Genomic DNA, 13,164 nt, shown 5'->3' on the forward strand with positions numbered 1-13,164 from the left:
AAGAGACTGATTCATTCTAACCTTTATAGTCCATTCAGGAGAAACATAATAATAGGCAATGCATGAGGATGCACAATGCTAGAGCTTTTAAATAAACAGGTCGTTCGCTGCACTCGTCAAATCAATGACACTGACACCGCAAATATGCAAATAAGAACATTCCCCCAGGCTTTAAGAATGTACAGTGTGAAACAGCAGTTTATTAAAACACAGGATTAAAGGCAGGGTATGCGATGGAAAGTCTCTTCACATCCTGATAGAAATCATTAATTCAATTCCATTCACGTTTATTTGTATAGCCCTTTTCACAATATCGTTTCAAAGCAGCTTTACAGAAAATACATGCGTCTACATTACAATTTAGAGTGATCCGTTATCAGAGGTGACTGTGTATTTCAGAAATGTTCTTTTACAAATCACGCAGTTAGCTAACAATGCATTAATTTAAAGGGGTGGTAAACCACGACTTCACTATTCTAACTTTAGCTAGCGTATAATGTTGCTGCTTGAGCATAAACAACATCTGCAAAGTTACAACGTTCAAAGTTTAAAGCAAAGGGAGATATTTGCTTTTAAAGAAATCAATTTCTAAGAACTACAGCAAACGGCCAGCAGGCGACTACAGACATTCCTCCAGGGTTGGTGACATCACCAGGCTCAATATTTACATAAACCCCTCCTCCGAGAGGGGAGGGTGAGGCCATTTTGTATCGCAGCGCTGTTGTGGTATAGTTAGGCTGGAGTGTTGTTGCCGCGATGCCAAGGAAACACTGTTATTTTCATCCGGATTGCAGGTCTGGGGTACTTGCTTTGTTCAGCCTTCCTTGTGGGACGGGGGTGCGTTGCAGAGCGTTTAACATACAACATGTTATATGCATGTGTGTATGAGACAGAAGGGAACAGGCGCGTGCGGAGGAAAACTTCCACAATCTTCGCGAGTTCAATGCCGGATTTCAACAACGTCAGCTGCGTGAGACAAACACTGCCAGTGCGTGAATGCACGACGCGCGCGGGGCTCCCTCCCGCAGCATATTTCACGGAGGAAAACTTCCACAATGTTCGCGAGTTCAATGCAGGATATGCACAATGGCTTGTCCTGAAAGCTGGATTTACAAACAGAAGCTGTCTACGGGCCACAACCTGTAAGTCTGATTTATTTTTCATCGATGTGTTTTCCTGTAATAGGTTGTACATTGTAGCAAGGAAGTAAACAGATGACAACGCTGTTCTGCAAACCAGTCTGTTAAATGCTCATTCATACTTAACGTTATCCGACGAACACCTAACGCTACAAACACTAACGTTAAAATCTCAACAGCGAACTTGGCATTAGTGTAAATGATTCTTTGATTAGAGCTTTTATGTATTATTTATCTACAGGCTTGCTAAACATGGTTCTGTGTGTGATTTGGCTAACTTACTTGTAAAGCCAGTGCTTAGTGTTCGTTTTGGGTTAATAGTTCTTGCGACAGATATTTGGCTATAATCGTTCTAAAAATACAAAAGTAACAGTGCCATTCAGTAGCGATCACTATATAGATCCGCAGTCTTTACTCTTGAGGAATTAACAGGTTGAACAGGTTCTGCTCGATCATCTTCACTAAAATGTTCTGGGTCTGATTCGGGCTCAGATTGGTATGTTTTTATTGACGCAATGGTTTCTAATACTGACCAAAGCACAGCCTCCAGGTAAGGGGCGTGACGTTTCCGATAAACGTGCACTAGGCGGTTAGCGAATCACAACACACTGGGCCAGCTAACCAATCTGAGCCCACTGCGTATTTTTGAGGGACTGGCTTCATACAACCCGGAAAGCATCAGACCGTTTTACAAGGAGGGACAGAGCAGTGTAGAATAAAGGTCAAATATATTAAAAATAATGCAATTTTTTTTTAAACGAAGCATGAACACATGTTACAGTGCACCCCACAAACACAATCAAGCCTTCAAAAGAATGTGTTTTACCACCCCTTTAAACTTTGTATTAATTTAAGGCAGAAACAATGAGCTCATTGAAGTAAATAATACATGCTGTTGACAAATTATTAGGATATATTTAAAAATGTAAGTGTTCTAAATGTATATGTATATCGTCTGTGGAAGGCGTAGGACCATAAAATGTTCATCCAATCATTGCATTCGGTAATGATAATGGAAACCCGTGACATTATGCTTGGTTCGTGACTCGAATTTATGCGTTTCAATGGAAACACTATCAATGCTGAAATTAATCTGCAGCAGTCAGGTAATTCAGGTCAGTACTCTTTAAGTTGTTGATGTTCAATATTATTGTAATGTTTTGTGCTTTGAGACATGAGGTAGTTTAACATCAACCCTCATGATGCTTTTGTTTGCTCTCTGCTGTTCATGTGTTTTGGAGGAGGCGTGGCTTTGGATACACTCTGAAGGGAGGGTGGGATCTTTTCAAAGCTAGCTTTTAAATTGCTAGCCTCTCCGAAAAGTGCCAACCCTACCTTTTATTGTTAATCCTGGGTAAAGTATTAGCAGTGTGAAATGAGAAGCACTAGAAAACCCAGGATTCTGTTTAGAACGACACAGGGTTAAAGGGATAGTTCACCCAAAAATGAAAATTATCCCATAATTTACTCACCGTCAAGCTATCCTAGGTGCATATGACAATCTTCTTTCAGATGAACACAATCTGAGTTATATTTCAAAAAACTCCTGGCTAATCCAAGCATTATAATGGCAGCCCAAAATTTGAAGCCCAAAAAAGTGTATCCATTCATTATAAAAGTAATCCATATGTCTCCAGGGGGTTAAAAAAGGCCATTTGAAGTGATTTTGAAGTACTTTATAAAGTAAAATATCTAGCTTCCGGCGAACCGCCTTCCGTATTCAACTTATGAAGAAAGTATAACGCCTCACACAGTTCAAAACGCTTACGCTATGTCCGACGCTTACGCTATGCTCACGAGTTTGTCAGCTTCAAATTCGTGAGCCCCGTTCACTGCCATTATAATGCTTGGAAGATCCAGGACATTTTTTAATATAAATCTGATTGTATTCGTCTGAAAGAAGAATGTCATATACACCAAGGATGACTTGAGGGTGAGTAAATCATAGGGTAGGCTTTATTTTTGGGTGAACTTTCCCTTTAACTATTTAAAGTGGGAAAAGCCTAAAGTATTCCATACCTTTATCGTCCATGAGCTCAATAGTCTGCATGTATGCAGGGGACTTCTGCTGGATAAAATACAGTATCTCAATGGCATTGGACATCCAGAAGAAAATGAACTGGAGATCAGGAACTAGGTCTGAGATGCTGAGCAGAGACAGGGAGGCAGGATCTTGACTGTACAACCATACAAAAACACACACATTCAATGGTTTGACTCAGTGGCAATGCTTTCAGAATTGGTGACAGCCTATTCAGCGCCGTGTGACCTTAGAGTGTCACACATTCAAAGTGCACGCATGTGCGTATTATAAGGCGGAACATGATACTCACTGCTGAGCTTGCTTCTGTGCCAACTCCTTTGTCTTCTCCTATGAGACACAGACACAGACGGCAATTAATGTCATCAAATTTTGAATAGCTGCATGTAGGAGGTATAATACCTTGGAATCATTTTCTTTTTCAACCTTTCCTTACTTGCTCTTTTCTTTGGCTGGTTAATATTGGGGCTGACGGTTGACCTTCTAAAATTGGATTTTAATAATTAATGAGTTCAAAGACAGTCATTAAATGCATGGTTTCATCGGGGCTAGATTAAAGGGACATTCACAAATTTCTGTAGTGTTTAAATCAACAAAGGCATATGCATTTGTCAACAAAGACAAAAGGGCATGTGAGGTGACTTACAGTACTGACTCTCACAGCAGAAAATCAATCAACGGGTCATCTGGGACTGATCCTCTTTATACAAATGCTTTTGCTATGCATTTTGTAAGAGAAATACACTTGCACTTGGACATTGTGGACATGCAGAAAGCTATTTCATTTCTGATGTGCAAAATTGTAAATTGAACACTGGAAAATCATTTTTCCAAAGGAGACAAGACTTGCTGTGCTTGCCTTTCCATCATTTTCTTCTCCCATAGTGAAACACAATCAGTAGTCTCAGTGACATGACATCAACTACAGAGTAAAAGAATTGTGGGAAATGTAGTTTGTTGGGTGACAGACAATTGAGTGGGCCAAATATGCATAAATCAGGGTTTCTGCTGGACTGGGTAAACCCAGCCTGATCTGCCTGCGATTTGATTTCCCCTGCAACTCAGTCTGGAAACCTATACATTAATTTATACTGCTTCTGTAACACTTTTGCGGCAACCAATCACAGACTGACTTATCCACCTGGCGTGCTATTGGCGGGTTTAATCCGAAGACGGATAGCGAAGCAATGGGTCGTTCCCCGTTGATCACACCTCTTGTGGTCTGATTGGTTGAAGGACTATCCAATTGCGTACAGATTCATTTAATTTATGCTCGTTTATCACACCTCTTGTGCAGTAGAAAATACAGAGCAGACTCCCCAGACCAATGTTCAATCTTAAATTGAGCTTGGTCTGGTGATAGCCAGACAAGGTATCTGCTGCACAAAATAAAAAATCTAAAATCATATGTTTTAAATACTAGTGATTTTAGACATCAGTATTACAGTATTATTCATTTTAATTATTTAAGAATTAAGAGTTTTTAAAGATGAATTTTTAGTGAGCATTAGATGATGGCAATGGTAATCTAAATGTAAAAATAGTGGAAATATGCATGCACAATTAAATATGCAATATAGACTGATAAATATCCAATACTGACAGATATTGATCAATTAAATAGCCAATATGGTACCAATATATTACACATCCCAACTTTGTAGGGAAATAAACCTTAAATGTATTAACTTTTATTTGTCTTTGCACAATAAATTGGGATAATAGTATTTGAACATGGAAAAAATAGCATATTTCAGCTTTAAACACATCTAAATTGTTTACTTGAGTACTAACCCATGCGATGGTCTGAATCCTCTTGGAGATTTTCAGCAATAGTTTACCGAAGCTGCCAGGTGGAAATGTATTAGCTGAGTGCTTGATGCATAGACAAAGCAAATATGCTGGTGTCAGCTTGTGGTCATCCCCGCTCGGCTCAATAAGTGTCAGCACCCGGTTCACCAGCGCATCCTCGTGGGCCCGGTCAAATTCCAACGTGAGCTTTCGCTTCTGTGCACCTCGCGCTGGAGCCTTAGAGCTGCGCCGAGACGCCACTGGTTCATGTAAAACGGCCCCACACAAACGACATGCCTCTCCTTTCTCAGGCACAGCCCCCGACTCATTATCGCAAAGTCGTGCCAGCGCCCGAAGTCGAGTGAGAGTTTGGGCAGGAAGAGGTTTTGCACTCAGAGGGTCTTTGTACAGGAAGATGTAATGAGCACCAAAGGACAGCAAATCCCCATGACGTAATGGAGTGGGCCGCTCTATACGCATGAAGTTAACCAGAACATTGCCATGGGCGACAGGTTCTAGAAGTAACCGCTGATCCGAGGAAGAACGCCGTTGCACAGCACGACGTATTCGGCAGTGAAGTGGAAGCACATCCGGAGATGACAGGCAGATATTTGGTCGTGCTGAAGCTGTTTCCTGACCAACTGTGTGTTGTTCTCGATTCAACAGGTAAACCAGGCAATCCTGACAAACAGAAGCAAATCAAACAATAAACCCCAGAAGAGCGTAACAAAAAGAACCTTCAAATAATAAAAAAATGGCTCAAGAAAGTTAAAGCACATTCCTATATGACACATCAAATAAAAGTTGACCAATTTATTTATTATTATATTATGTTTTCACTTATGTTTTCATGATTTTCACTTCATTATTTCATTAACTATTCCATATTATACAGTAGCAAGAAAAAGTATGTGAACCGCTTGCAGAATCTGTGAAAAATTTTAACTAAATAAGAGAGATCATACAAAATGCATGTTATTGTTTTATTTAGTACTGTCCTGAATAAGATGTTTTACATAAAAAATGTTTAAATAGTCCACAAGACAAAAATTAGCTGAATTGATTCAAATGACCCCGTTCAAAAGTTTATGAACCATTGATTCTTAATACCGTGTGTGTCGTCACCTGGATGATCCACGGCTGTTTTTTTGTCCTTGAGTCTTTTGTTTGTCCTGAGCAGTTAAACTGCCCAATGTTCTTTCAGAAATATCCTCCAGGTCCTGCACATTCTTCAGTTTTCCAGTATCTTTTGCATATTTGAACCCTCTCCAGCAGTGACTGTATGGTTTTGAGATCCATCTTTTCACATTGAGGACAATTGAGGGACTCAAACACAACTACTAAAAAAGGTTCAAACATTCACTGATGCTCCAGAAGGAAACACGATGCATTAATGATGCATTAAAATTATTGAATAACCATCACAAAACAAAACAAAAAAGGCAGTGGATCATCCAGAGAACAACTGAGAATCAATGGTTCATAAACTTTTGAATGGGTCATTTTAATAAATTCAGCTTTTTTTTTGTTTTTTTGTGGACTACATGTAAAAAAAAAAAAAAAGTAAACTATCTTATTCAGGACAGTACTAAATAAAAAATAACATGCAATTTGTATGATCCCTCTTATGTTGTTAAAATTACTCACATTTTCACAGATTCTGCAAGCGGGTCACATACTTTTTCTTGCAACTGATTCAAAAGTGTACCATTCAAAAGTGTAATATTGACAAATATTTTTACAATTTAAAATAAGTGTTTTATAACTGAATATAATGTAAAATGTAATTTATGTATGTGATGCAAAGTTGAATTTTCAGCATCATTACTCCAGTTGTTAGTGATCCATCAGAAATAATTTTAATATGATACATTTCTTATTATTATCAATGTTGAAAACTTTTTGAAAGCATTTTTTTCTGAACTGTTCAAAAGAACAGCATTTATTTTAAATAGAAAGCGTTTGTAATATTATAAATGTCTTTACTGTCACTTTTGATGACAGTAAATGCATCCTTGCTTAATAGAAGTATTAATTTTTTTTTTTTGTGCTTATTTTAAGCATATTTTGCTTACCTGTTGGTTGTACCCTTGAAGGAGCAGCAAATGTGGCGATTGGTAGAGAGAGTGTTTAACTCCGCCACCATCTCGTTCTTTACGGATCTCAGCGTCTCGTGCCGAGCGTGTTCTGATTGGCCCTGGGAGGGTGGAGTAGTATCGTTTAGGTTCCTCACCAGGCAGTCCCACCAAGTTAAGGCTGGTTTCACTGAGGCTGCGGCAAAATGAGGAGCCGTGCTGGAGTGTCATTGTTCCTTTAGCACGGTTTCTTTGCAGCTTCCTTGCTTGAGCATTGATATCTGTCGTAGGGAGAAAACCACTTAGGTAATTGGCACTCATTGTCCTTATGTGGTTTAAATAACTTTTTCTTTAAACTAAAATTGCTTCAAAAATGATATTAGATTAACTAGAAATATCATAAAATACGTTTAATAATTTGTGCTGTAAGAGGGTTGCAGTGATCTTAAATCATGATGATACATCCAAAATGAAAACACACAAGTAGACTTTTCTCCAAGCATTAAAAGACAATACTCAAAATTTGAAGGGGATATGAAAGTGAAATGCAAAGCATGTCTATTTTAGGTTTTATGCCATGCTTAGTAACCTCAATTTAAGTTCAAACAATGCAACTTGAAATATAGTGAATAAGTCATATTGACAAATTTTATGGTACTTTTGGTGTTTTTTGAAAATATTTCAAGCTCAACGGCCCGCATCCCCATTCACTGTATGGAAAAGAACAGAGTAAACATAATGCAAAAACATCTTAATTTATGATTCAAGGAAGAAAAGAGCAAAGTATACAGGCATGATAAAATAAGGGTAATATTCTTGTGGGATGAGGGATACAGGGGTAGTACATGGGCATAGGAAGTCAACACTTGACTGGTGCATGGAGGAATACAGTAAATTATGGGTCTGCACAACAATGGTACTGTATATGGAGGTGGGGCTGGTGGTTGACACCATACCTGAGGGCAGTCCCCACCTTTTACAATAGTTGTACAGGGCTGTATCAAACGCCAGCCCCGGGGGGAGCTCCGATGGCATCTACCATGCCCGCTTCTACTCAAGGTTGAAGATAGCACAGGTGAGTTTGTGTGAGTCCCTGGGCATGGGTAAACACCACAACAAATATAAATCACCAACAAAACCATGAAAATACACACATAATTCTATTTATTCACTCACTCAAGTAAGCTGTTCAAGCAAATTATGCCATTGTCCACCATCTAAATGTTCCTGTGATGCCTAGCAGCATAGATGTAGAATATTTAAAGTGCCCCATTTTCCTCCCGGATTTTACCTTTCATGCAGTGCGTAATCTAGCTGTTTGTGAATGTAAAAGGTCTGCAAAGTTTCCAAGATCAAAGTGCACAACAAATTGAGTTATTGTCTCCCAAAAGAAAGAACTGCCTGCATGAGCCTACTTAGGTTTGTAGCAAATTTGCATAATGCCAACCTATGGTCTTCATTGGCTGTCGGCGAACAATGTCTAATTTGACCCACCTTCAAACACTGCAGTTGTAGCTGAGACAGAAAGAGTTTGGTAAGTGTTGTCGAGTTTGTTTAATGCACATCCAAAAGACGAGGACTTGGGCTCGAACTAATGGTAAAACCGACAGCATCATTACTGTTTGTATTACTGTGTATCAAGTGCTGAGGAAGCCTCCATTTCAATTCTGACACGCTGAAAGCAGCAGACTATCACAACAGACTGGGCCGTCTGATCAATCAGAGCAGAAGTTTAAGTCATTTAAACTTAGGGCGTTTTCATACCTACCTTGTTTGGTCCAGATTTTCTGACTTTTCAGTTTGGTCCGTATCAAAATTACAGGTGTGAAACCTCCCCCGTACCACGGTCCGGACCAAACAGACGAAATTTGGTCCGACAAAAAGAGGTAGTCTCGGTCCGCATCAAACTGAACAAAGGTTTGGTTCGTTTCTAGTGTGAAAGCATTTTCTGTATGGTTCGGACTTTCAGACCATTTACAGGAAGTTCCTGTTTATGTTTAAATATTATAATGCTATTTTTAAATTAAATCTATAGGCTACATTGATTATGAAAAGTGAAATTTGCGCAAAATGTCAGAAGACAAAAGGTCAGAAATGATTTTGAACTAAATTTTGTATGATTTTGCTTAGAAAGCCTTTCTTTAATGTTAATTTTTTTTGTATAAATTGTATTTTAATTTTAATCAACGTTTAATCAGATAATTGCCTGGATTTAATAAATAAGAAGCAAATAGTCTATAGCAGACAATAATCACATGCTTTACACATGAACTGGAGCGCGTCAGTAGCTACTTGTCTCACAAACAAACAGAAATATGTGTATATAAAGCTTGAAATGTCCACTTTTAAACGTAACGGAATAAAAATTAGTCAAGCAATGCGCACTGTTCAATAGTGGCAACGATATGCGTCCGTTCATTCATTCTTGTCAAAGACGCTGACGTCAGACACACGTCTGTATACAAACCAATCAATGTCCAGATGCAGCCCACATAGATGATGACGAGTGAACGCAAGTGCATCATGTAATGTTCTTTAGTGCACTCACATAATTGCAATGTGAAACCAAACCAAAACTAACCGAATGTATAAAATGTATCAAAACATGAACTTCGGTTCGGACCCTGGTGCGGACTTTCAGGTGCGTTCACACTTGTCATGTTTGTTTCGATTAAAACGAACCCAGGTGCGATTGCTCGGTTAGTGCGGTTCATTTGAACATGTGTGAACGCTGCCATCCGAGCCCTGGTGCGCACCAAACAAGCGGACCGAGACCGCTAAAAAGGTGGGTCTTGGTCCGATTCCAATCGAACTCTGGTGCGGTTCGATTGATATATGAACGCAACACAGACCAAAGACATGTAAACGAACCAAAAACAGGACGTGATGTCACAAGATGCGACGCTACAAGTCAGCTGATTGGACGACGGGGAAAGATCGGTGTATCCAAAATGAGTAGAGGGCAAACGTGGAGCAACGAGGAGGTAAAGTGCCTCATCAATATACAGATCTTCGTTTCTGCATACAACGGAGGAAATCCTGGTGCTGTTTTGAATGTTTTGAACATTTTATGAGCTCTTCGTGAGTTCTCAGCTGGTAAAAATAAAACCAAATGTACTCGCATAAAATGATGGCGTTTAATCCAGCACACAGCATTGTTTTGAATGTTCAGTAAGCAAGCTCCGTTGCGAAATATATACGTCATAAAAGCCGACCAATCAGGTTGTGACTGTATCCCTATGCCTTTGGTTCGGTAACTTTTGGTTCGCTGTTAAAAATGCCAGTGTGAACGCTAAGCGGACCAGGACTATGTTTTGTTTTTGTTTTTTGGTCCGGACCAAACGAACCGAACTACAAGTGTGAACGCACCCTAAAATTACTTAAACATTTTTTTGAATCTTGTATAACTTATACAAAAAGTTGAAAATTGCTTAACCTATTTTGATGAGTCAAAGCAATATAAAAACATATTGATATAATATTTGTTTTACAGTGTAGGTTCTTGGAAAGGAGGGGTTTATGGACACTAAATCCTCTTTCAAACTGTTTCACAGACTGTAAAAAATCAGGATGTATACTATTTTACAAGATGTATGTAAACCTTTTGTAGGAGACCTCTAAAAACAAAATTAGGAATAATAACCCTATCTTAAAAACCCTAACCCTAGCATAAAAGTTGCACTTTGACTATAGCATTTCATGTGGTTTTGGTTGTATAATCGATTCTACATTGATTTTTACAGGTTATTCAAGAAAATGTGGATATAGGAACAAACTGAGAAGAGTGACAACAATATTGTGACATAGTGCTACTGCAGACATAACTGTAAATTCTAAACCTGTTATAAAACGTGCATGTGTTGGTAAATACCTAGACACCATCCATAAAGTCACCAAGTAGCATCTGTCACTGAGAAATATATGTGTGTGTGCAGATGGTGGTGCTGACTTGCAAATGTAATCCCCCAACCCTTCTTCACCTTTACTCGTCCATGACCTTCATAAACCCGATGTATATGCCTCCACCTTCTTAACCATCACTGCCCTTTTGATTGACTGTGAAAAGCACTAGACACATGCATTTTTGAGAACAGTCCCAATGTGAGGATAAGCAGCGCCTCTTCTCATGAAGAAACAGCAGGATGCTAAGCCAAGTTTAAGAAGACCACTTTGAACAAGCTTAAGGACTGAGATCCTCTGATAAGCCTGCAACATTTTCAGTAATTAAAATGCAATCACATGTAGACAAGAACTACAACAATTGTGCATATACAACATTGAGAAATGATGCACTAATCTCACATAAATATTCCATAATGCATTCCTTGAGAACTTGATTTTGATTTTTTCCAATAAGGCAGATTAACCGCTTCTAGTTGCACAATTCAGACTAGTTTTAAAGTTAAATGAGTGTAGGATAGCAGTTTATAGCATGTATATTTAGCAATTTAATTAGGACATTTTTATTTAAATACAATCATAAATTAGGGTTGCACGATATTGGAAAAAACGTACAAATATTTTGTTTTTCTGCAATATATATTGCGATATAAAAACAATTTCACCTGATGATTTGAATAACTCTATTTGAAAATAATGAATCATTCTAGAATAGTATAAGATTTTGTAGGGAAGTGAATCTGAATAGAGAATAATAAACAAATTACAAGCATAGATAAATACAATAGAAGAAAGATATAATTTAAATAGGCAGTGCTTTATGTTTTCCAGGTAAATCTAACAGTTGAATAATCAAATGTAAAATAACAAATGAATAATCAAATGTAAAATAACAGTCTTCACTGTATAAATGAAATATAACTAATGTAATTAATACAATTTATCTTTGTTAAAGCTACAAAAGTATTTTTCTCTTTCTCTTTTGTTGTTTGATCACCATTGGTGACACAAACAGCTGCGGGTATATTAGGCTGCTGTCCCTTTAAGACGAATACACAAACCTAATATAAATGACACATTGACACTAATCTTTTTCCTTCTCAAACATAACCGACTGTGTTTACAAGGATACTTGCCGCATTTTGACTTAATTTTTTAAGTGCACGTGTCTGTTTAAGATCAAAAGAAAGAGAACTGAATTCGGCGTTCACGTGTTGTCTGCATGGCTCAGTGTGTGTGTGCACAGAAAACAACACGCGAATCCTTGTGCACTTGATACCTGACTTGACTTAAAAACACATGCAAATGATAAACTTTCACTCTATGATGGCTAAACTTTGCAGCTAGCCCGTACGGATCAAATACGATCCCTATAGAGCTCTATATTTTGGCAGGCAAAAACAGCCGGCGCCAGCATGAGTTTCAAGGCAACGGAGTTCACTGCGCACTTTAATTCAAAAGACATAGACTTTTACATAAAACTTAATAGATTAAACATAACAGATCCCTATAATGTCCCCGGGGTGCTTTTCACGTGTATGGATAAAGGAACGGATAGCTTTCCTGTCAGGACACCCGTTTCACCAGCTGTGCGTAAGTTACATAATTTTGATGTAAATGGGCACTAAGTTACAACTTATGCACTCTGAAATATTTTTGCGTTGCACCATTAAACTTAGTTGAAGCCTAAATCTATGTATTAACTAAATATTTACGGAAGCCTCCGATCAGGAGTAACATTAACTGATAGAATAGCAGGCAGACTGAACTGCATCAATAAGCTCTTGTTTTACATAACAGACTTCGGGTGCGTCTCAATCAGCTCCCTAGTTCAGTAGTCAGGGCACTGATCAGGGACTCAGCCCATTGACTAATGTCCTGATCAGTGCCCTGACTACTGAACCAGGCAGCTGATTGAGACGCACCCTTCAATTCTTTACACGTATATGTGATAATGCTGACATACAGGCCTACATGCACTTACATTTTAAGAGAGAAAACATGTGAATGGATTAACGTTATATGACGAAACCGTGCAAAACAGCGTGCCGCTGTGTGCATCTGTTCCATAGGTCCATGGTGTGCATGTCAAATAAAATCAGTCACAATCAATAAATGTAATTTCTTATTTTTGTTTCAGTATTTATTTATTTATTTATTGATCCTTAATTTAGTTTCAAATAGCCTTTATTGATGTTATTTATATATAAAAGCACTT

At 38.3% G+C, this 13,164-nt stretch overlaps 1 protein-coding gene across 1 annotated transcript in view; it reads right to left on the reverse strand.

Moving 5' to 3' along the window:
- The window catches only part of radil (Ras association and DIL domains), a gene marked incomplete at both ends in the record, with an annotated part of 37,727 nt that overhangs the window by 18,996 nt on the left and 5,567 nt on the right, over positions 1-13,164 (reverse strand). Inside the window, 5 exons of the mRNA XM_079811283.1 lie at positions 3,159-3,316; positions 3,473-3,510; positions 4,975-5,652; positions 7,047-7,327; positions 8,020-8,139. Of these exons, the coding sequence (XP_079667409.1) occupies positions 3,159-3,316; positions 3,473-3,510; positions 4,975-5,652; positions 7,047-7,327; positions 8,020-8,139 (1,275 nt within the window). The remainder of the gene's footprint in view (positions 1-3,158; positions 3,317-3,472; positions 3,511-4,974; positions 5,653-7,046; positions 7,328-8,019; positions 8,140-13,164) is intronic.

Source organism: Gobio gobio (genome assembly GCF_949357685.1).
Source record: "Gobio gobio genome assembly, chromosome: 3".
NCBI lineage: Eukaryota > Metazoa > Chordata > Actinopteri > Cypriniformes > Gobionidae > Gobio > Gobio gobio.